A 24,091-nucleotide genomic window follows, 5' to 3' on the forward strand; every position below is an offset into this window, starting at 1 on the left:
AGACCCATAAGCAAAATGTAACTTTTGTTATTATTTTCTCTTTATATTTTTTTTAATGAGCGTGGCACCTCTAATGTTTTAAAGAATTTTGAATTTACAACATCTCAAAAAATGAGTGCCTAATACTGATCATTTCAACTCATCCAGGTATGTGACACTGTAAAGTGTGGCACAGAAGTACCTGCACCAGAAGTGAGCTGGCCCTAAATGGTAAAGAATAACTACATCATGACAGTGTTGCTCTCAGATTAATTAGCCTTTACTACTCACTCTACAGAGCCACATGGCTAAACTGCTTCTGAGACTCATGGTGAAATCCTTGGAAAGAAACCTGATGACTGTTTTCTTTAGTGATTACAGTAGGGATTTCTCTCAGCAGGAACCAAGGGTCTAAAACCCTCTTAAACAATTATACAATAAATACCTTCCCAATACACAATACATTAAGTATCAATTATCTGTCCCCATTTCTAAGGCTTGATTTCATGTAAGATAGATCTACAATATTGTTCTACTATGGACACAAGTAGACAATGTCAGGGATTTCATTCAATAAAGCTATATAAGAAAGAAAAAAAACTCATCAGAAGTGCAATATTAAATTTAAAATCTAACTACAACCTGCATATATAATAAATGGAATTACCATTTTGCTAAAATCCAGAAAGAAATAGCCTAATAAAGCAAAACAAACTTAGCTGCTGGCAGTCACTGCGTATAGGGGTATTCCAAGAGGTAAATTTTCAAAGCCATTCACAGAGAGTTACATTCATAAATTCCATTAACAATAATGTGTTCCTCAGATCTCAGTGATATTAACTTTTAAGTGATGCCATAACTATTATAAGAATCTTGCATTTATGGCAGCATTCATCTGTACACTATCTCCTAAACAGAGCATGTACATAAGTTGTATTATTCTTTCATTTGCATTTAGTAAAGATATATTCCATTTTTATGGACATCTGCTCACAGCTTTCTCAAACTGCATGTTAGGATACAATTTTTAATGCAACTGCTAGGTTTAAATAATTGGTATTGCTGGATATAATCGTTAACTTGCTTATACTGTAAAAAGCAACTTGGTATTTCTGCATAGCAGATGTAATACACGGTATTACACAGAACTAAATTATTACAAACAGTGCCAGCAGTTTTCTATACACAGTACTTATGATAATTATAAAAAATCATCTTCATTACTGCAAGCTAGCATTTTTTTAACAGTTTAATTTGGATATGTTACAAGATACATTCAAGTCACATGGATACAATTACTGCAAACCCAAGAAGCTATAAAATGTTCCTAAACAAATCCCTTTGACCTTGTTAATGTCTGTTTCTTATTAATCTAAGGCTACATTGTCTGTAGCGTGAATTTTTATGGAAAAAGAAAAAAAAAGGAAATCCCTTAACAGTTGTTATTGATTCCACCATTTACTCACTCAAAGATAAGTGCCATTTACAAAGCAGAACAGATGCAGATGCTGACAGAAATGTAAACAATTGTTGCATGGCTTACTGCCAGATTCTAAGCCAATACATTAAATTCCAAGCGAAGCACATTTCCCCTATAGATTGCACTTATTGCCACTTCATTTCCTATGTGCTCTGTCTCTCTATTGCTGTGCCTGGCACTAAGCTATTTTCAGTTCTTTGGTGACCCCTGAGGCCTAGTCCTACCTCACATAGCCATTAGAGAAGGGAATTGCATGTGTCTGACATGGTCTGAAACCAATTATTTGATATTTTCTTCCGAATGATGCCCAACTCTGTTGGGAATGAGCAATCATGAAATAATTTACCTCCTGATTTAATTTTTTTCTGCACAAATTAGTTGTAGCCTGAGCTAGCTATACACAGCTGCTTGTATCTCTGTCGTATCAAGATTCTACTTGAAATGGTGAAAAAGGAAAGGAGAGAGTAGAGTTGAATAGAATAGATTGGGGAATCCTGCTTTAAAAAGGCATTGACAAGTTTATCAGATATACTGATCACATGTGCTCTCTGCTGATTGAAACTGACAGACCTAGAAATAACTATTAGTGATGTAAACTGTTATCTGAGTGGTTAAGGGTTTTTAAACACCTGTCTTGCTTTGCAGCCCCCTGTTAGCTGCAGTGAGACCCAGGAGTTCCAGGATAAACTGGTAAAGCAGCCTTTACAAAGAAACTACACATTGGCATTTTTTGTCCCTTTAAAAAATAAAAGGTCACAGATCTAAAAATGGTAAACATTTTCTTATTAGACATCTCCATTACCACGTGACTTTCATAAATGCTTATACCATATATCCATACTGTGCATGTGGCAAAAAAATGCAGTGAAGTAAGGGATCTCAACTGATGTATAAACATGATAAGCATGCATAAATTTGCATAGATTTAATTGATTGTGTCTGTCACAGAGATGTCACTGCCAGCTATTAAACGTCAGTGAAAACTACACTAATGTTTTGAAAGAGATTCACTACACATGCAACTGATAAAAATTAAAATCAAGGTTTTTTATTTTATTGATTAAAATTTATTAAAACCTGCTCCATAATGTCTTCCTAGAAAAATGAGATCAGTTTTGACCTCATAGTGAAGGTTGATTCCATGTCAGGTTGCTAGATGTTTGTTAAAGTCCTTTGTCAACATTGCATGGGTAGGTCTGCCAAAATGAAATCTTTAATTGTAAATAGTGTTTAACTGATGAATGAAAGAATAGACCAGTGCTGGAAACACAGGATGGAGAACAAGAACATCGAATCACACTCTGACTTCAAATTTATATTGTAATCTTAAACAAATGATCTCACAAATATGACTCCTTGACAGCATACACCTCCCTTACCTCCCTGAGGAACAGACTACAGAGACCTCCTGATGCACTTTGAGGATGAAGTGCCTTGTAATCGTGTTCAAGAAAATTACTCCATACACAGATAACTATCTCAGTTTGCTCTGAAACCAGACTCAACCTTCTCCTTAATTCTCAAAAGCATGCATAGCCTCTAATAAATTAAAAGACATTCCTATCATTCACTTCAATTCTGGGTAGACAGTGACACTTTAAACAATTCAAATGTAAACAAATTATTTCATTTCTGAATTAGAACTAATTAACTGACTGGTCCATTTAAGGAATTAAGCATGTGACATCCAATAATTTTTTGATAATTATCAAAATACTGAAATAGCTGACATTTTTTAAACATTCCTTCAACTAAAATAACTTTAAAACTTGTAGACAGACAATAGCTGCAGTTGTTTCTAGCAGTTAAGAGTGGGATTAAGGCGCTATTCTACAATTAATAATTTCTTCTGAAGTAGTAACTAGTACCAAAAAGTCCTTTTTGAAAACTGCAAGAACTATCCTATGACAAAATTATGCCCTTAGTAATATTTCTCAGAGATCTGAAACAATATTTGGGCCTTGCCAATGACATAAACTGATTCCACATGCATTTTTTGATTTTTCTTGCCTACGCTGTGGGCTGAGGGAGTTATCACATTCTCTGAAGTCTTCACACTCACATACAGAAAACACCAAAGTAGAATGTTTTAAGAGAGCATAAAAGCTAAGAAAGTCTGCTGAAAATAACTGAAAATAGCACCTACATTGAAACATTGAGTCCTTGAAGAACTCTAAAAGTTGATCTTCCTCAGTCTTTGCTGAAAGAAAAATTAAGGACTGCCAGGTCTGTCAAACCTTCTCATGAATTCTGACTTTGACAGGACTTGCATGTGTTTCCCTGCAAATCATTTTATAACACTTGACTGATAAAAGGCAACTCTAATGTGTATTTGAAAACACAGTAATCAACATATTTATTTTTATCTGGTTTACATTTCTTTAATGCCTGCAAATGTAAAAAATTCTGCTAGCTGAATTTAAATTTTCAACATTCACAGAGCCTGGGTCTCTCACAGACTCATTACATTGGAACTACTCTACTCAAATTAGATTTCTAGGAACCTTAAACCAATCAGTAATTTCTATCATGTGCTGATTGTTCCTTTCTGTAGGAAGGAATATGCATGATATCAGATACTACATATTTCCTTTAAAAATATATTTTAGTGCCTATGCTACTTCTGCTTCTCTTACTCCAAGATATAACAGAGCCAGTTCTAATTTGTTCAAATAATACAAAGAAATACAGCTGGAGCCAATACTCTTATTTTTGCTTCCTGTGCCTTTGTATTTTAAAACCCTATTTGAAAAGTCACCACAAAGTTCTCATGATTAATTTTCCAAGGAACGTAAACATAAAAAATAAATCTAGGCAAACAGCAAAGAGGACAGACACTGCCATTTAAAAACTTCTAGAGAAATGTTTCAAAAATTCCTAATTTTTAAACACATACTTTGTAGAAAGACTAATATACAAAAGAAGGATTAATCACATGTCAGTAAAGATATACATTCCCACTCCCAGAGCTGAGGTTACACAATTAAAACACTTCTTTACACATGAGCTGATAGCATGGATAGCTGATAGCATAACAGAACACATAATTTCTGTGTTACAGAACTTGCTAGAATTTCTCAGCACATGAACAGAAAGTCAGTACAGTGTCACTTGTGCTAGCGTACAAAGATCTGGTTCTTAGCCAGAGGATGATCAGTGTGTGAATCTACTGTAGACAAAGTAAACTCTTCTGGAAAATCTGAGACCAGTAACTGATCTAATTTCAGAAAATCCACAATATTTATGGGCACTATGTGCTAGATTTCGAATTAAGAAGTTGGACTGGGTTTTAACCATCCTTATTCTCTCTAGGTCAGATGGACTGGAATAAATCCATTGCCTTGCTCTGTTCAGTAAATGTAGTAAAAAGTACTATCAAATGACTGAAAGCTTTGTTTTTCAAAAACTCAGTAGATACAGTGGCTCCTTGAATGAAGATAGAGGAGTTTTTAAAAATTTTAAGATTAAGCCCCAGTGAAAAGGACATTAATATCCTAATTTAGCATGTTACAACCATCTTGTGGACATGACACCCCCTCCTATTTTAACCACCTATCTTATTTTTTAAAACAAACTATTTTGAGTAAAATAATTCTGACTTTCTACTGTACAGTTTTATGACAGAAGGGGTTCTCCATCTTAACAAAAATCAGTCAAGACCACTTCATTAACTTGTGACTAATGATGGTAGATGCACATATTGAAAAGACTCCTGTTACAACTTTCTTTGAATCAATTGTGCAGGAGCATATTTTAAAGACATTTTAAAAGTGTCCTCTAATCTGCCTTAGTCCTACAAAGTCTTCTTCATGCAAGCCCATATTCTGAAGTAAAAGAGAGACTTTCATCATAATTGTCCCTCATATTTTGTCACTTTTTATTACTAAAAAGAAAATTACAGTATATAAATGTCAAATTGACTTTTGAACATTCACAATATATCAACTATAGAGTAAATCAGTCTTCATCTTTTACACTTGGGAGGAGAATGAAATTATTAGAGAGCACAGTGAGTTAAATGCTCTGTTCATTCTGAGGCAGAAAATGCAGGTATGCTGTAAAACCACAAAGGAAGGCAATTAGCTGGTGTTTGCCAATTGTAAAAACATTTTGAAAAATAAAATTACCAAGAATGAAACCGTGTGCCTTTCATGACAATGGGAAATAGTTTCAAATTGAAAGAGGGCAGCTTTACATTAGATATTAGGATGAAATTCTTGATTGTGAGGGTGATGAGGCACTGCAACAGGCTGCCTAGATTCTCTAGGGGATGCCGCATCCCTAGAAGTGTTCAAGGTCAGGTTGGATGGGACTTTGAGTAATCTGGTCTAGTGGAAGATGTTCCTGCTCATGACAGGGGAGTTGGAAGTAGATGATTATTCAGATCGCTTCCAACTCTTACAATTCTGTGAATATCCATGCAGAGCAGCTCAAGGGGTCAGCAGCTGCAATGGTGACTTGCACACAGGCACCTTTCTTTCTGTACCGTGTTTTATATTGGTCCTTAAAGCCCTGTTCCTACAGAAGTTATGCTGCCAGGCACTCTGCAATAGGACAGAGAGGTCAGAAATAGAAGACAGAGATGCCTGGCAGACAGCAATATAATGAAGCACATAAACTTCTGGTCATACACAAACAGAAGCAAAACAAGTATGTCCACAGGAAGGGATGAACAGGTGTTCATGTTGCAGGTCTCCTGAAGTTAGGAAAAACAAGAAGAGGGACATGCAAGGAAGCAAAGAGGATGAAGCTACACTTTTTATTAGTTTCTTATTTTTCTCTTTATAATGTCTAGAAGTCACTGCAGTAGTCATGAGGGTCTTCAAATATCCTGAAGCTAAAATTTATGAAAAAACAAGCCAACTTCAAATAACTTCCATAATTAAGATCTCAAACTTCGCAATTCTAAACACGTGGCCTTAAGGACACATTAGACATTTAACTGAAAGCTAGCTTGTACCAGTCCAAAGATCTGGACAACAGAATAAATTTGACATGCAGAAGCACGATGCCATACTGGATATTATCACCTGTAATCCATATGGATTACTTTGTATTATGTGCCTTCTCAGCACGTAAGAAAGATGCAACAGGACTTTCAGGACTGAACAGTAGCAAGTCAAGTGACTAAAACACTTTCCCCTTTCACTGTCATACTTGTTAAAAAACATATAGCGGACTATGGGCAAGAAAACATGGTGGAAAACCAACTGAAACCACAGCACAAGTATTTAAAATTATCTGCAATAAATTCTCATCTTTACAGAAATACCAAAACGGTTACAAAGATATAAATATTAATTGCAATAATCCAAGTTTGGAATGCTTCCATTTCCAGATATAAATGGAAGATCAATAACATTAAAGTTATTGGGCTGAAATTATTCCCAGATGTGAGTAGTTGGGGTATTTCTAATCATGCAGTCGCTAAATCAGCAAGTATTAATACTACTTTAGGTATATTTTTGATAGGAAAGACAAAAATCATGGAAGATTTGTTTTAGGCCATAGCGGTGGCTACTGAGATTGCAAACCAAGTAAATGCAAATTACACAAAAGGATAAAAGCAAATGTGAAACTAAAGCTCTTAATTTCAAAAAGAGAAAATTATAAACAATGAGCAATAAAACCATACGCACATAAAAATGGTAGAGAAATCAAATTTAAGTTAAATGTGTAAAGCCCAAAACTCATATCTCAAGTTAGCTCTTCAGCAAATTGCTGGGAATATGTAAGTATAAGTGAGCTCAAAAGAGGTTTTTTCATACCAAGTACTTTAATTTAACATTCCAAAGTTGTCTTCACTTCAACAACTTACTCCAGAGCCTGTTTCTCTTCTTGTTCTCAACTCCACAAATGCAGCTCCTGTACATGGTAGTGAGTCCTTCTGTTCAAGATTAGCTTTATGCCATATTCATTTTAGGTGTTTTACAAACACAATATATTCTGTGGGAACTCATGAATGTTTAAAGATAAGAGATTTAAAATATAATAATTTAAATCACAGTTTGCATTTGAATATATCTTTATAATAGAATGGACGTCGGTTATATTCTGGAGAAAGAAAAGAGAAAGGAAGCCTGCTGGACATCTAACTAAAAGGCTATATACTGGGATAAAAATGTAATATATTCATATTAATATTACAGTATATCTCTGAAGGTATTTTAATTATTTTCTACCAAAAAATGTGCTTAGTTAAATCTGTATCACTTTAATTTACTTCCACTTTGTGATAACATTTTTCTTAAAAATGATGAATTACCGATATTTAGGAACACATATCTATTGCCTCAGATTTTAAAAATGAAGTTCAGTTATGATTTTAAAGGTTTAAGGTTCTGGAAAGTTTGTGATATTTAAAAATATTAAGCAAATTAATTTGAATATGTGAGAAAAAATAAAACCCCAATCTGTTTCATTTTTACCACAGGAAATTAGAAAAACCAGCTAATTAGCCAACATAAGTATTTATACTCTGTTTATATACTAAAAACTATATACATAAGCCAAAGAAAACCTTCCACTAATACATCCTTATACATAATTCCAGGAGGTTTAATTTTTTTTGGCAGATGTCTTATTATCTGAAAGAGTAGCTGTTTCCTCATCTAACAGATGAGAAATTAATATAAGTTAGTCATGCCTGATTAAACCAGCTTAATATTTTTATAAACAAAGGAACACAAAAAAGGTTCAAAAGGTAAAACTACAATACACAGACTTGCCGCAAATAATCTCTGAGAAATACCATACTGGAAATCAAAGCAAAAAATGGCAAGAGATAACCTGAAAACCAGCTGAGATTCTTTCCATGCTAAGTACGGCTAACAAGTATTTTTTGTATACTTTTAAATATCACAACATTACATAAACTTTAGAAAGATGCAAATGATTAATACAATAGAAAGTCTGACACAACAAAATCCCATTAATAACCAAAAAACTTGAGGGAGTGGGTTGGGAAACATTCTTTGCACATTATTCTAGCAAGCTGGAAACACTATGCTCTGAGAGTACACAGAGAAATTATAATTAATGTTATATAAAAGCCTTGTACAGTAACAGCCCAAATATTATTGGCTGAATCCTGCACTGTTGAAGGTAATAAGAGGCACAAATCTAACAGGTAAGAGGATCGAGCTGTAACATAAAATCACCTGCCTCCACTACAGCTGGCAACCAAAGATGCTGAGTTCCAAAATTTGCCTCTTTTCACATGCCATTTTGACAGCTTCTCTGTCAAGCCACACACTTCCAAGGTACTGATAAATGGAAATAATCTCTTTATAGTACTTCACTAATAACTGCTCAAGCACAGAATGAAAAGAAAAACATTAATTCCTTACTGCACAAATGGATTATTATATATGGAATATTTTAAAGACAACTCTGTTAAAGCTTGTTATAGACTACCTCTATTTTCCCAACAGAAATAGGTTGTCTATAAAAAAGTTTTCTGAGGTTCTGGCACTGCTTTAGTATTTTCTGTTATTTTTTTCCCTACGCTATATAGTAGGATCAATTACAGCAGTTTTTATGCAAAAACCCCACAATAAATATCAAATAAAAACCATATTACCCTGAGGATGGACTAAGCAAACACAAACCCTTCTATCACCTCTAGGATAGCAGTCCCAACTGAATGACCTGGATTAAATTATTCTGATATTCTGAAATGTGTTGGTTTGAGGGTTCCCAAAGGGCAGAGGCAACATCCATCAAAAAATAAGAAACACATCTGTCTTTCAGGTAAGAAAAAAAACCTTCTCTTTCTGTCCTTCCCTCTATATTTATGCATGAGTTTCTTTTAATACTCGGCAAACGGGGTACCACTGTCTAGGCAATCTATTAAAGCTGTCTATTAACCTAACCTATGTTAGGTTGGGAAAAATAAATTTCCACTCTAATTTGTGGGACGTCAACAAGTACCAGAATTTAAGAGTTCCAAGCAGGAAAATCACTTGATATCAAGAACTTGTCCACCATTACAAATCTCTTAAAATATTTCCTAAATAGTTATTTCACTGTGAACTGCCTTGTGAACATTCTAATTCTAAAGGAGAAAAATGCCTTTATATAACTCAGTGTGATACAAATGTAGTATATTCATACATCTATAGGAGAGAAATCTCTTTCCAAAAAAGACTCTTCACATACAAACTCATTTATAAATAAGTTACACAGTAATAACTGGTTTTAATTATAATACAAGGATACTTTCTGTTTGAATTCATGAATAATACCAAATAGTAGGCTATGACACATCCAGAAATGAAAAAAAAACTGAAATCACACTCAAAACTTCATAACTCTAAACACATATTTTGTTTTATCTGATTTCTGATTTCACTATTGGTGCCTTATGGTTTCCCTGGCTGAAGTGTGTATGAGCAGTTTTCTGCAGAAAACTAGTAAGAATAGAAGGCAAATCAATACCTACTTCCCATACTGACTTCTTGAAGTAAAATAACATGAAGACATGACTATGACAGCTCCTGTGAAGAAAGTAATCCTGAGAATCAAATTATATTAATGAACAGCAATTCTAAACACATTTTATGGGTGTTAAGGAGACAGCTACTGCATCTGAAATCTGACTTTTAATGAATTTTCAAGAAAAATGAAAATCTGATCTAATATTTATGAAATAGAAAAATTCTATTTTAATTAATTGCAGAAAATGTTTTAAAGTTTCAAAGCAAGAAAGCAAGAAAATCTTAAGATTTACTGCTTGTTTTCACCTTCCTGTGTGTTTTTGACCACACAAAATGCACTGGAAATCAGTACTGATAGATGTACTGGCACAAAAACATGCAAAGTCACATGCTGTGGCAAAAAAAATGTAGGCAGAAGAAGCACTCTATTAATAGATTGAATGACTGTTTTCTTCTGTCTTATAACACAGAATTAAAGTATGATTTTTCAGAGAGACATGTTTACGATCACTTTAAACTCCATGTTTTAGATATAAAATAGAGATAACTGAACTTCCCGATCTTCATGAGCTGTTTTGAGACTGAAAGAAAAATTAAGTTACAAGCCCCTGTTTACTCCAGGCAATTTTTTTTGGTCAGTGAATCCTTTCACTGACTCACTATGTAATTCAAAACCACATTTCTTGTTATTTCATACCTCTGACACTACTTTTCATTGCTTCCCACCAGCACTGAATCCTACTAGTATATACACCGAACTTCTCATCCTCTCTACTCATTTGTCTGCATGGCTTCTTCCTTGTCTTCCACATGTTCCAGTATTCCTCCATATTTCACTTCCTGTTGAAAATATTCTTTACATTTCTTCCACTGGAATTTTTATTAGTAGACCAACACATATGCTGACTTTAAAACTCACAAGTATGTAATTTTCTTCTTTATAGACCTAACAAATCATCACCTCCTAATCCTTTCTTTATGCTGCCCAATTCAAGGATCTTCTGTTTCTGTATTTTTCACATGATTCTAGACTTTTAATATTTTCTGTCTTCAAATCACTTTGCGGAAAGCTATGCTTTAAACAAACAGCTCCTGCACCAAGGTGTGCTCCACACACTGCATTGAAAAAGCAATTACATACAATTGTGCAATTATGTTATGGAAGTTTTGATACTGTAATTTTTTTTTCCAAAGCACTGGTTCTTCCCTTTGGAAATTAGCATGTCAGACTTAAAAACTGCAAAAAAAAATACAGAAAACACTGCATCAATAACAGATTCCTCTTCCACTTGACATTTCTTGGAAAAAGAAAAAATGACCAGGCAGTATTAACTTAAACTTACTGTACTTTCACAAGACTAGAAAGTGTAACCGGGTTTTGTTTGTTTCTTAGTTTGAGAATTAGAATCTGCATAGTAATCTTTTGGGTCAGCTCTGATGTGTGAATCGGTATCTGTTTTATGGACACATTACTGTACTGTTTTTCCTATAATCTCCTTTAAACGTCTGACAATTAAAAAAAAAAAAGTGGGAGTAGAAAATTTAACAGTTTGTGTTTGTAAAAATCTGGATTAGTTCTTATTTTAGTACATATTTCAGAAGCTGGAATAAAACAGGCTGAAAAAAATTACTATGACATGACAGTGTTATCCAGTGGATTATAATAGGATTTTGTTTAATCACATGAGTTACTCTCTCTTACTTTTGCACCACAATTCTGACACAGTCTAGAGTTCAACTGCAGTAATGTGTTTCAAACATAAAGCTGTAATTAATAATTTCAGCTCTCTTCACAGAAAACAATCAAGTATATATAAAAAAAGCAGCAGTATAATTAAAATAACACCTAACTACAAAGAACATAAAATAAGACTACTAACCTACAGCGTGAACTCTTCCTCTATGCTTCTTTGAAATCTTGTTTGCTTTAACTATGTGTAGAGCATTTTCTTTGAACTGCAGCTCACAAAGTCTTTCAAGAAGAACTGTCATTTCTTCAGTGATAGTATCCAGGTAAGTTTCATTAATAAACTTTAATGATGAAGATGGACCAACTGTTCCACTTAGGATATACAAATCCTCTTTTATCATTGTGCACAATCTGGGTATGGAACTTTGGTAACCATGAACCACCTTATCAAAATTTGTTTCACCACTACTAGACAAAATACAGTTTTGTAGAAGATCACTAACCAGTTTATTCTGCATATTTTGATACCTCATTAAGACTTCTGATTTGGGATAAAGAAACAAAAGCTGCTGTACACACTGAGTTTTAAATTCCATTTGTTGTTGCAAAGCATTAGTGTTTGTTTCTTCTTGACTTTGCAGTCTATGTACTAAAAATTGTCGAAGATGCAATCTCACATCATCCCAAAGAGATTTCACATCCACAGCTGAATCATCCTGAATAGTATGAAGTGAAGATGTTAACTCAAAAGACATCCCACTTGCAGTACAGGGAAATGAGACACCACACTGACTAGAGAGATCCAGGAGGAAGTGAAGTACCATTTCTTCTTGATTCTTCTCATTCTTCAACAAGCTTTGCTAACAAAGGTAAATCAGACAGTACTTTAGAAATTTTTGTTCATTCCAGTTCATTAAATAAACAGCTTCATATTAGACTAAAAACAGTTTCCTATACTAATTATCTTAAGATATGTAAGTAAGATATGTAAGCAACAGAAATTATAAAATCTGTGGAAAACAGGATTTATACGTGAATTAATTTTCTTGTCTACCTCTGCCAATAACTCACACTCATCTTCTCATCTTTCTTATCTCCCCAACCTCTTTTCTCAATCAATTCTAGACCACAGTTCAAAGGAAACCCTTGGCAGCCTTTTTTAATGTCACAGCATCTTTTAAAGAAAGCAGTATGAAAAAATCACTTAAGTTTTACACAGATTATGATAGGTTTTTCTCATAAAACCAAGCAAGGAATTTATAAAATGGTCGCCTTATATGGCTCAGCAGGCAATCATCAAAAAGACCATTCTAAGGATAAAAAAGTCTTCCCAGGAGTCCTTTAAAGAACTAAAATTGAAAACTTGTCAAGAATTAAAGAGCTGTAGATGACATAGGACAGAAGAATAAGAAGCTGTGTAACCCACCAAACCAAGACACAGACTGATATTAGTGATCTCCATGTACATCTATGCTGTATGGGTTGGAGAAGGCAGTCAGTTAACAAAGCAAGTGAAATCACATGGCTGCTGCTCCTTCTTCATTCAAGTCTGAAGAGCTCTCTCTCAGTCCAAGGCAAGGATCTATGACCTTAGAGCTGCTTCAGCTTCAAGAGGTCATACAACAAATGGCAGCTCCTCTTGTCACAGCTCAATACCACCATCTCAAGAAAACTGAGTGGAATTGGTGGTACTCTTGATTTTCTTAGTTTCAGTAGGAAAGCCTTAAGTGGATGAGAATCTAGAAGCCTCTCACTTGCTCCTTCATTTCCCACTGCATCTCTCCAATAGAGAAAAGCAATTGTGGCAAACCAACTCAGGGGGGGGGTCATTCCAGTCTGTCCTTAATCTGTCATAGCTCCACCCCAGCCAGCAACCAAGTCCCAGGCAGCCACTTTCTCACTCCTGTACCAGCAGGACTGAGGAGAGAACTGGAAGGGTAAAAGCCACAAAACTCATGGGTTGAGAGACAGATTAACAGGTAAAGCAGAAGCCATGCACGCAATCAAAGCAAAACAAGGAATTAATTCACTGCTTCCAATGGCAGGCAAGTGTTCAGCCAGCTCCACACCAGCATCTCTAATCACCAGATCATCACTCCAGACATACCTGTTTTCTTTCTTCCCCATACTTTATATACGGAGCCTGATGCCACATGGTCTGGAATCTCTCTTTGGTCAGTTTGGGTCACCTGTCCTAGCTGTGTCTCCTCCCACCTTCCCATCCACCCCCCACATCCTCACCAGTGTCACAGTATGAATAGCAGAAAGGCTCTGTGTAATCCCTGCTTGGCAATAATAGAAAAACCTCCATATTGTGCTGTGTGTTCAGCACAAATCCAAAACATAGCCCTGTACTAGACACTAGAAATCAGCACAGTCTGCAAGTCATACTCCATCCTATAAAGCAAGGCTGGTAAAGAAACCTTTGCTACTTTCCACCTTCAGCACTGCTGATTTATTTAACTTACATAATTTGAAGAAATTATTAGTTTCATTTCTGTTCCGATTTTGAAGGAGAGGTAGATTATTCAAGTCTGAGTATCGTATTGCATAAACATAACCATTTTGGAATGCCAAATACTAAATCTTTTCCCTGTAGCAAGATTTTGTCAACAGATAAGTATGCTTTAGAGTCGCAACTATTTTTAAATTTAGAACTCTTATTCTTTGTTCTGGATGTTTCAAACCTGTTACAGACCTTAGAGAGTTTAACCTTCTTGTTGCCCTCTGACCAGAGTTTATTAGAAAAAAAACACCACTTTCACTACAGCACCTAATTCTAAATAACAAATTGGGAGCGTGATTGCCTCTTATAAAAGAGTCTTAAAAAAAACAACCTACTTTTCTTTCATTTTAGATCTTTATTCCTACCTATTTTTCTTCCATTTTAGATCTTTATTTCAAAATAATTTTTATTAATTCTTCTTACTTAACAAGCAGGAAAGATATGGAAGACAGAATAATAAAGGAAATTATCAGTTGAATATCATCCTACAAAAACATGTATGTGTAATAGAAATATGTGCAATTGGTTCAAATATCAAATCATATATATCAAAATCCATAATACTAATCCCATTTTCTTTTATTATCTGCTAAACTGTTCTATAAAGTTTAGTGGCTCAAAAGAAAAATGTGTTTCAAGGTGTAAACTGAAACCCTCATTACTAACCACTGTGTTGAAAGGTTGTATCTTGGCAAGTAGACTTCTGGACTTTAAATGTTGGGGGGTTTTTTATGAATCATGCTCAAATACTACATTCTGAAATTTACAAAGCAAGAGATGCTGTCAAAACAGTGTATGCACCTGATGCCTTCAATGGTAAATCCAAATGACCTCCAAAGCAAATCCTTACTGCTGATTTTTAAGGAAAAGTAGAAATACTTTTATATATCTAAGGATTGTTTCAAGCCCTTTGCAACTTAAACTACAGCATTAAAAATAGGAGCTTGCAGATGCTATTTTAGACGTAGTGATACTCAGAAAGAGCACCTGAAGTAAACTTTGAAGCTTTGAAAAGTGTCATCAAGTGTCTTCACACACTGCCTATATTGATATAGGCTTTTTAATTTAAAAATTAACCTATAAAAATATTGCAAAAGATGATGCCAGCACTATTCAAGAGAAAAAGATCCAAATTAATATCCAAAGGTTTTGGAGAAGCATAAAAAGTTCCCTTTTGAGCACAGAAAGTTATTCATAACAATGATATACAGAAAACCAGTTGCAGTTTACCAACCGGATTACTGCATAATATGCATAACTACCTACCATATCAATAAACAAGTACAGTAAGACGAAGACTTGATCAAAAAAATAATCTCCCATTATTTTATCAGGAACAGAACTTAATGACAATGTGTTAGGGCATATATTCAGCTTTTAAATATTGAGTTACAAGACAGTACACAGAATGACAAAATTTCACATAATTAACATTTTCAGGCTTCATGAAGAAATTCTCGGTATTTTCATAAAAATTTACAAATGTATGATAATAACAATAAAACTAAATATAGCACCTCAGGCAAAGCCCAAAAAGAACTTTGTATTGTTTTCAATTGTCCCAACAATTTTTAAATCGTTATGAATTTCAACAAAATAAATACACATAATAATATAACAATGAATAGAGATATCGTCCTGAAGTAGAAAGAAGGTTCCTATTACTGAATATGAATTATATATACTTAATTAAAAGCATGAAAGAAGAAATTATCTAATTAGTTCAATGGAAAGGGATATATATTTAAGAAAGGTCAGTTCATAATAATCTCATTAATGCTGAATATTATTGAAAATAGTTTACTGCAGACCTGTTTATGGAACTGAATGTAACTTCTTATAGACAGACTGTAGTATGGTCAGTACTACAGTTACAGACAGTACAGATACATTTTTCATCTGTAATTCCATTTACACAACAGGCTGGATTATCTAAGAAGCCATATGCCTGGAAATAGTGATGTGAAAGTTGCTGAGCTCCAAAACTGTTTTCATGATAAACTGCAGAATTGAGATTTCCAGGCTTCTCACTTTGCTGTCTGTTTAGCAGCTTGCCACAGAGCCGTTCTCAAGGCTTAACTGGATACTACAGCTCACAGCAAGACTGTCATGCAGTTAGTAAGCTCCCGGGAAGCTGGAGAGCTGGAAAGCACATTTTATATAAGATGAGGACATTTTAGTGTTTTCCAAACAAATGCCGCCACCTGGTGTTCAGGCATATGGCTTGAATAGACCTTGAAGAAGGAAGTAGGCAGAACATGGACACAAGTGTCATCAGTGCCATGCCACATTCTGAGGGAATACAGTAAGGATCTAAGTGGACTAAGAGGAATAACAAAAGACTTCAGAAAACAAGAACTTCATAGTAAGCTTTTTCTGGGATTATCTAATTTCATCTAGATCAAGTATGATGTGTAGCAGCCTCTGACATCCTTGAATGGAATGATTATTAACAGCAACATTCATACTGATCAACATTGTCAGAAGAGAACAAAATCACTCTTCACCACATGAACATTAAAGACCTGGCGTCTCTAAAAGTTACTTCCTCATTTGATACAGATCAATATCCAGTGGAATCAACAGTGACTTAAAGAGCAAGAAGAGTCCTAAGAGTTAAAAAAAATATTGATTTTTATCAATCATTGATTTTATCAAGCTTGTGCTCTAGCCAGAGAAAACACTCCCCTTCTCTACAGTTTTCCTCTTCCATTACAGCTATCTTAGCCTAAAGTTGTTCATGGTCTACAACTAAACCATGACACAGAAGTGACAAAGAATAATCACTGGATACTGTTCATGGGTTTTGATCTCGTATATATGTATCATATCAAATGCACACATAGACAGTTTATATATAAAATTAAAGATCATCATTTACTGAGGGATCAGCCTTCACTGATCTTGCCAATTCAATTTTCCAGACTTCCATTTCTACACATATATACAAATGCAAGCTTTCAATAAAAAATTTGGATAAAAATACTCTAATACTCTTCAATTTCATTGTAGTGAAATTTGATTTCTGGTTGCATCTAGTTCTATAACTTGGTAGAACAAAGAATGTAGCTCCCACATTTCTCATTGGGAAGTGTAGAAAAATAGAATCATTTGGATTGGAAGTGACTTTTTTAAAGCTTGTTTAGTACAATCCTCCTACAATGAGCAGGGACATCTTCAATCAGATAAGGCTGCCAGAGCTCAGTACTACTTGCACTTGAACATTTCCTAGGATGGGGCATCTATCACCTACCTCTTTGGCCACACAGCAGATAGGAAGTTTATGCTTAAATAATGCATGAAGGACAATAAGATACATTAGATGAGTTGAACTCATAGTGATAAAATTGAAGAACATGCAGTAACACTAACAGCCTCAGTGTAGACAGTAATTTCCTGTGGTTTTTTTTTTACCAACATGTGTTTTATAAAACAATCCAAGCAGTGCTGAACATATGGTAGCATCTGTGGAAAGATTTTGTTCCAAGTTTGTCTATTTAAGGCATGATCAAAAGGAAATACAACACCCTGCTGCAGGCATGGATTTATGAACTATCCTCACAACAGTAAAGGCTGAATTGAGAAAACTTATTGAAGTCATCCACCCATCTCCCAGCCTCCAGTTGTATAATCAACTTTCCAACAATAAAGTTTTTAATAAACAGTTTTTACCAGGGTCTTAAGGAACTCCAGCAGCTCTCCATGGTCTGTAGAAGAAGGTCTGAGAGAACTAAAATTGCAGTTATTTAGCCACTGAATGCAGTCAGTTGTGCTTTGTAGTACTTCATCAGTACATATTTCATTTACGTCTGATTGCAGGTCCTTAAGACACTTTTCTATGCTAAAAAAAAACACAGGATTTTTCTACATTACTTGGAGACAAAAGTATTTTATATATGCCACATTTTAAAAAGAAAAACTACTTAAAATTAAGGTAACTTTAGTCCTTCTTATTCACAGATTAAGCTACCCTCACAAAAGACCTGAATTTGCAGAATTAACAATTAACATTTAAGTACTGTTGAGCTAGAGCTAAAAAAACTTTCCTTCAGGCCAGACTACGTACGGCTGTACCATCCTCAGCCAGAGTATGTACCGCTTCACTTTCAAACAATCTTATTCATTTTAATAAAGTAGTTAATGAACAAGACATTAGCCAACCTAATATCTGGTCCTTGGTGCTTAATTAGCTAAAGCAGAGACTATAAACTGAATCAATTGCTGCATTCAAAGGTGAATGTGTCATTTTGGTCCTTTAGCAATCAGCAGTTGTTTTATAAAACATAAGATATATTAATATAACTTCTTAAAGATCCACTGACATCACAGAAAATGTTGAAAAGAATTTCAGAGCCTGTTGTGCTGAGAAAGCAGATCTTTTCTTTCTTGTTTTGTCATTAGAATATTTGAAAGAAAACAGACTTTGTTTTCAGGAGCTAATCCACTCCTTAACATTCATCTAGAATCATAACTCTTTTTATGAAACCAGATGTGTCGTTTAGGTTTTTACAGTGACTTCATTTGCAAAGATCACAAGAACAAGTAAACATCCAGAATTATTTTTTTTCTACTTGCATGGACATTTAAGTGAAAACAAAACAAAACAAAAAAATCCAAAACAATTTAACTCTATTTATTTTCCTACAAAAACACCTTTTGGTATTTAATTTCTACAATTTTTTCCAAAAGCAATGCTTAATATTTTATACAGTTCAGTTAGAAAAATAGAATTTAGATCCTGGGAAAACTGAGTATAATAGCCCAGCCATGAATTCTAATCCTAAACTTAACAAAAGATTGGCAAGTATCATTCTAGTTAGTGAAACCTGTTCTCAGGACTATGAAACTAAATGCCTTCTTCATACACCTTGGCTCCTGGGACACTATCAAAGGCTCTTATTGTGATGTGCTGATGTATCTCAAACATACCCAAATATATTACAACATTGTGCATTATATAAGACACTACTATCGTTAAATCTGTGCCAATCTACTACTATTATGAGTGAATTTTTACACTTATCTTTGACACATGAATCTGTGAGCAAGCTAATAAACTACAAGCTATGAATAAACTACAGCCTTCTCAAGACCAGACATTTTGGTAATTGGTCCCAATACTGATAAGGGAATTAAATAGATAGATTTCAGTGCCACTCCCCTGCTCCTTACCTCCCCCACAAGTATAAATGATGATAACTATGTTCATTTTAATTAATCCTTTTATCCTCCCAAAATAAACATTTAATTAGGACTAAAGCTGTTTTTGATTGAATAAACATATTTTCATCCTGTTTATTTACAGCATACAGAATACTGTCGGTAAATAGGGTTTCAAAACCACTGCTGCATCTTGCTAAGAATTTTGTCAACACTCAGTAATACAAGAACATGGTTAATTATAGTTACTTATTCCTTTACATAAATTACATTAATTAAATATTTAGGAATTTGGTTACCTTAAAAAAAAAAAAAAGTCTATTATCTGAGTTTAGTGTTTTAAGTAAAAAAGTGTTTTAAGTAAAAAAAACCTACTTCTAGTAAATATTATTAAAATTATCCTGATACCACCTAGGCTGGTATCAAAATCTTTTATAATTTCATACCAGCATAGGTAGAATGAGTCTTTGATTTTCTGGTTTAGAATTTCCTGAAGTTTCAGAAACTGGAAACAAAAATGTAATTTTGATGTGAAAAATATGCTTAATGTATTTAATTAATTTTTTTAAAGTACAATTTTTAAAAAGCCATATAAAGTGCTAAATTCCTTTTTTCCCAGTAGTATTTTTTCATTAAGTGCAAATGTATTTTTTTTTAAGTTCAGAGTAGCAAATTTGCTCCTTCTTTGAACATACTGAGGCACTAACCCGGATGATGTCAACTGACATGATATACATACTATAGACATGCAAATTTAATGACCCTCAATAAATTTTTGGTCCATAGATGACTCAACCGGTTTTTTTTGGAACCTGTGGAACTCTTCAGATGCAAACAGGAAAAAAGCAGTCACCAACTACTAAGGAAGGAGTGGAATGTAAAAGCTCAAAGAAAAAACATAACCTTTCTCTGTAGCAAAGAAACTTGATAGTTATGCTTGTACTTTTTTTTTTTTTAATATTGACTGATTTTTCAGGAAACAAATCTTTAGTCCCACAAAAGTAGTACCCTGAGCCTTTGCAGGCACATATTTTTTGTGGCTAGTACTCCAAGCGTACCATTATGGAAGTGAAAATGATGTGACTGAAATACCTTCTCCTCCTTACAGGTGAGAGTGCCTGCAGTTCTTTAACAAACCAAAGCAAAGTTGTGTTATATTATCTGTGTCCACATTGGAGTGCTTTTCTGGAGAAACATTGGTAAGTACCTGCACTGCAGAGAGACAATCTCAATGTAAGAGCTCCAAGGTGCTCTTATTTATTAAGTTAATGATAATTTTTACAAATAACCTAATCATGTGAAGAGAATGCTTTTTAAGTGACTTCATCAATGGACAAACAGTTTTAAAAGTACTGTAAAATGGAACTGATAGTGTAAGCACTATCATACTATCATACAATGTCACACAACATTATTTTGAAACTTATGGTATCAGAATAAGAGTTGCCCCTCCATGTATCATTTTCCATTGCCTAAGATTATGATGAGTAAGTTGAAGTATGGTCTTCTACCTCCTTTCAATTTCTAACAAGCACATTTCAATTTATTTCATCTAGCATAGGGAGCAGCTATAAAATGACAACATTGGTTAAATTAAACTGCTAAGCTATAAAATTAAATTACCTTTTAACCTCATGTTCCTTATTCTTAAGATCCTCACATTCATGGAAACACAGCTTTAGAATCAGTTTGTGTGTCTTTTTTTTTATGTGTCTTTTTAAAACAGACTGTTTTAAAATAAATAACATCATTGTTTTCACTGCTGTTGAAGATACAAGCAGTGTTAGAAAACTACTATTATTACTCATTAAAAAGCTTGACTGCTAGAGGTATAGGACATTCATACAAAAAAAAAAAAGTCTTATCATTTGGAAGTCTGTGTATCAGAGGACCTGCTGTGAGCAGTAAAAAATTTGCAGAAAGACTTTCAGCAGTGTAATTCACACAGACATTTTCATTGTTAAACTTTCTCTTGATCTTGAACCCAAAGATGCAAACCAAAGACACAGCACCTGGTTAAAGGACTTTGAAAACTACTGTAAATCTCTAGATTAGCTCCTTACAAAACATATCCACTCTTAACTGTAAAATAACTGTATTATTGAAACCAGAAGAAATAGAATGGTGATGGCTTTGCTACACTCTAGCAAGATAAAGTACTCAACAGCTTAACCATTTATGAACAGTCAGTTCTAACTGAACCACTGCCCACACACCTTTAATTTCCATTCTTGTTTTAAAGGCTTGAGATATTTCTGTCACAAGATGCAGGCTTTGTCTTGGTAAGTTATTTCAGAAGACAGGCAGTGAAACATGAGTTTTTCAACGCCATTGACTAAAACATGACAGTGACAAATAAGGGTTCAAAACCCATCATCTCATATATATGCTCGTATGAAATGAAATGGGATACTTTACAAGGCAGTCAAAAATCTGATTACAGCTTCTGTAGATGTAGATGACAGCTAATTCACCACCCAAGGTACTGACACAGTGATAATCACTGAATATTTGAATAAAGAAATCAAGTGTCAATAAAACAGCCAATTTCTGAGAAACTGTGCTGCCCAGCTAGCAAGTTGCTATGGAACAACTAACCCAGACTCAGTGATTCTGCACAGAAACAACGCAGTCTGCGCAGGAAAAAAAATACATTCCTTTCTCAGTTTGTTTACTTCTAGCAATTGGTCCAGAAAAGTGATTGGACTAGACAACTACTATTCTGACAAAGTTTTTAATAACATTGCTGTAATACCTTTGCAGGCATCAAATTCTCAGGCAAACACTAAAGTAATACGTTTGTACAACAAGCCAACTATATTCACCCAAAAGAGTCAAATTACTTTTGAAAGCTGTGATAAATATTAGGTCCAAGTTAAATGGATAAAATCATATAGTTTTTTCCTCTACAGGAAAAAACCTCATTGCCTTTTTCCTCTACAATTAACACTCATTTTGAAATTCTCCCAAATACTCAACAACTCTTGGGATTTTGGTTGAAGAAGCCAAGATTTTGATAAATCTCTTGACTAACAGGAATATGAGGTATAACTGCTTCCTGAAAATTCCTGAGCAGAACAAGCAAAGATTTTCTTCAAAATAAGATAGAAAGATAACTCCTGCAGCATATATCAGTTTAAAAATGCATAAGCCCTTTTACACGTCAGCTCTGATAAAAGAAAATGGAATGAGATAGCTTGACTTAATACCCTGTTTGAAACTCCTCCATCCCTTTGTTTTGATATTGGTAAGCATTTCTTGGCAAATCAGCAAAGTTATGATCAACAGCTGGACCATGGCATACTAACATCCTTACTGAGACACCTTCCAGATCTACGATTCACAAGATCTTGCTAGTTCTCAAATAATTATCATAATTTATATCAAATGGTGATGGTAAAAGATGCAATGCTGTAAGTGCACACTAGCACCGATCTCATTGCAGCCCTTCAAAACAGACCTTCGAAATCCTTATGACTACACTACTGTTAATTAGGTCAGGTTGAAGTTTGTCAGGGTGTGGCACTGGTCAACATGCCAGGCACCCATGAAAACCATAACAAAGGGCTCATGAGTTGAGATAAGGATTGGGAGAAAACACTCTATGGGCAAAACAGGCTCAAACTTAAAGGTATAAAGTAAACTTGTTACTAACAGAGTCAGAAGAGGATAATGAGGAGTAAAATAAGCCTTTAAAATGCCTTTTCCCCCCCACCTCAGCTCCTTTCTCCTTCCCACTGAGAGCACAGGGAGACAGGGCATGGGGGTGCTTGATCAGTTTGTCACTCAAAATACTTCTTCAGTTGGCTTTTAGGGAGGGGAGTCTCTTTTCTTCTATGATATGGGGTCCTTTCCACAGGAAACAGTTCCCCATGAACTTCTCCAGTGTGGCTCCAATTTCACAAGTAGACGTTCCACCCAATCTCCTGCTGTAATGTGACTCCCTCCCACGGGCAAAACAGTCTTCCCAAAACTGCCATGGCTGAGTCACTAGTTCATGAGGTGTAGTCCTTAAAGGATAAGCTGCTCTAGTTTGGAAGCAAGGGCCCTCTTTTCTCTGTCTCTGGAAACAACAGCCTCTCTGTTCAGGTCTCCCATTGGATTACAGCTTTTTTTAGCATCCACCTGCTCCAGTATGAGCACTTTTCCAACAGGCTGCAACTGAAACTCTGCATCCCCCCATGGACTTCATGGATTACATGGAGATAGTTTGTTTTTTATAGTCCTCCCCATGTATTGCAGAAAAATATCGACTCCAATGCTTGGAGCACCTCCTCTCCCTTTTTCCCTCCTCTCCCTCTTTCTTTTCACTGATCTTGGCATCGCCATATTGTCTTTTTCCACATGTCCTCACTTCCTCCTCTTTCTCTGACTAGGAAAAAAAAAATCTCCTGCTCTTAAGTACCGTTGCCAACAAATTCTACCTTTTTAAAGATATCTGCAGGATCTCGCAGTGCTGAGAAGTTGATTTTGTCTGCGGGGAATCACTCTCCATGCTTCCACTGCCAGCCACGCAGCTGCCGTGGTGCAGGGACCATTCAATGCCTCTCTTCATGCGGGGCCCTTGCCCTTCTGCCTGCAGCACAGCTGGCTGGGGCGGCCAGGCAGGCAGAGCTCTCCAGGGGCTGTGCTGAGAGGGTGGCGGCCACGGCGCCAGCCACACGGCTGTGCGTGCAGCACTGAGACGGTCCCAGCGCTGGTGCCTCGCCACCCCTGAGAAAAAACTGCTCCTGTGAGCATTTTCTTCTTAAATGTGTCATCACAGAGGCATTGACAACTTCTCTAATTGGGCCAGCAGCATGTCCATCTTGAGAGCCGTAAGAGACTGGGTCTGTTGG

General features: G+C 35.1%; 1 protein-coding gene across 8 annotated transcripts in view; it reads right to left on the minus strand.

The window, feature by feature from the left end:
- The window catches only part of KIAA0825 (KIAA0825 ortholog), a 233,766-nt gene that overhangs the window by 169,531 nt on the left and 40,144 nt on the right, over positions 1–24,091 (minus strand). For 7 of the 8 annotated variants that reach the window (XR_003945874.2, XR_007780379.1, XR_003945873.2 and 4 more), the window contains 2 exons: positions 17,766–17,934; positions 11,778–12,447 (listed from right to left, as the gene is read on the minus strand). Coding sequence is in view for 5 of the 8 variants with exons in the window: in XM_030237303.2 (XP_030093163.2) it covers positions 11,778–12,447; positions 17,766–17,934 (839 nt within the window). In the remaining 3 variants the exon portion in view is untranslated. The remainder of the gene's footprint in view (positions 1–11,777; positions 12,448–17,765; positions 17,935–24,091) is intronic. The other variant, XM_050986500.1, reaches the window with a different exon arrangement.

Source organism: Serinus canaria, chromosome Z (assembly GCF_022539315.1).
Source record: "Serinus canaria isolate serCan28SL12 chromosome Z, serCan2020, whole genome shotgun sequence".
NCBI classification, from domain to species: domain Eukaryota; kingdom Metazoa; phylum Chordata; class Aves; order Passeriformes; family Fringillidae; genus Serinus; species Serinus canaria.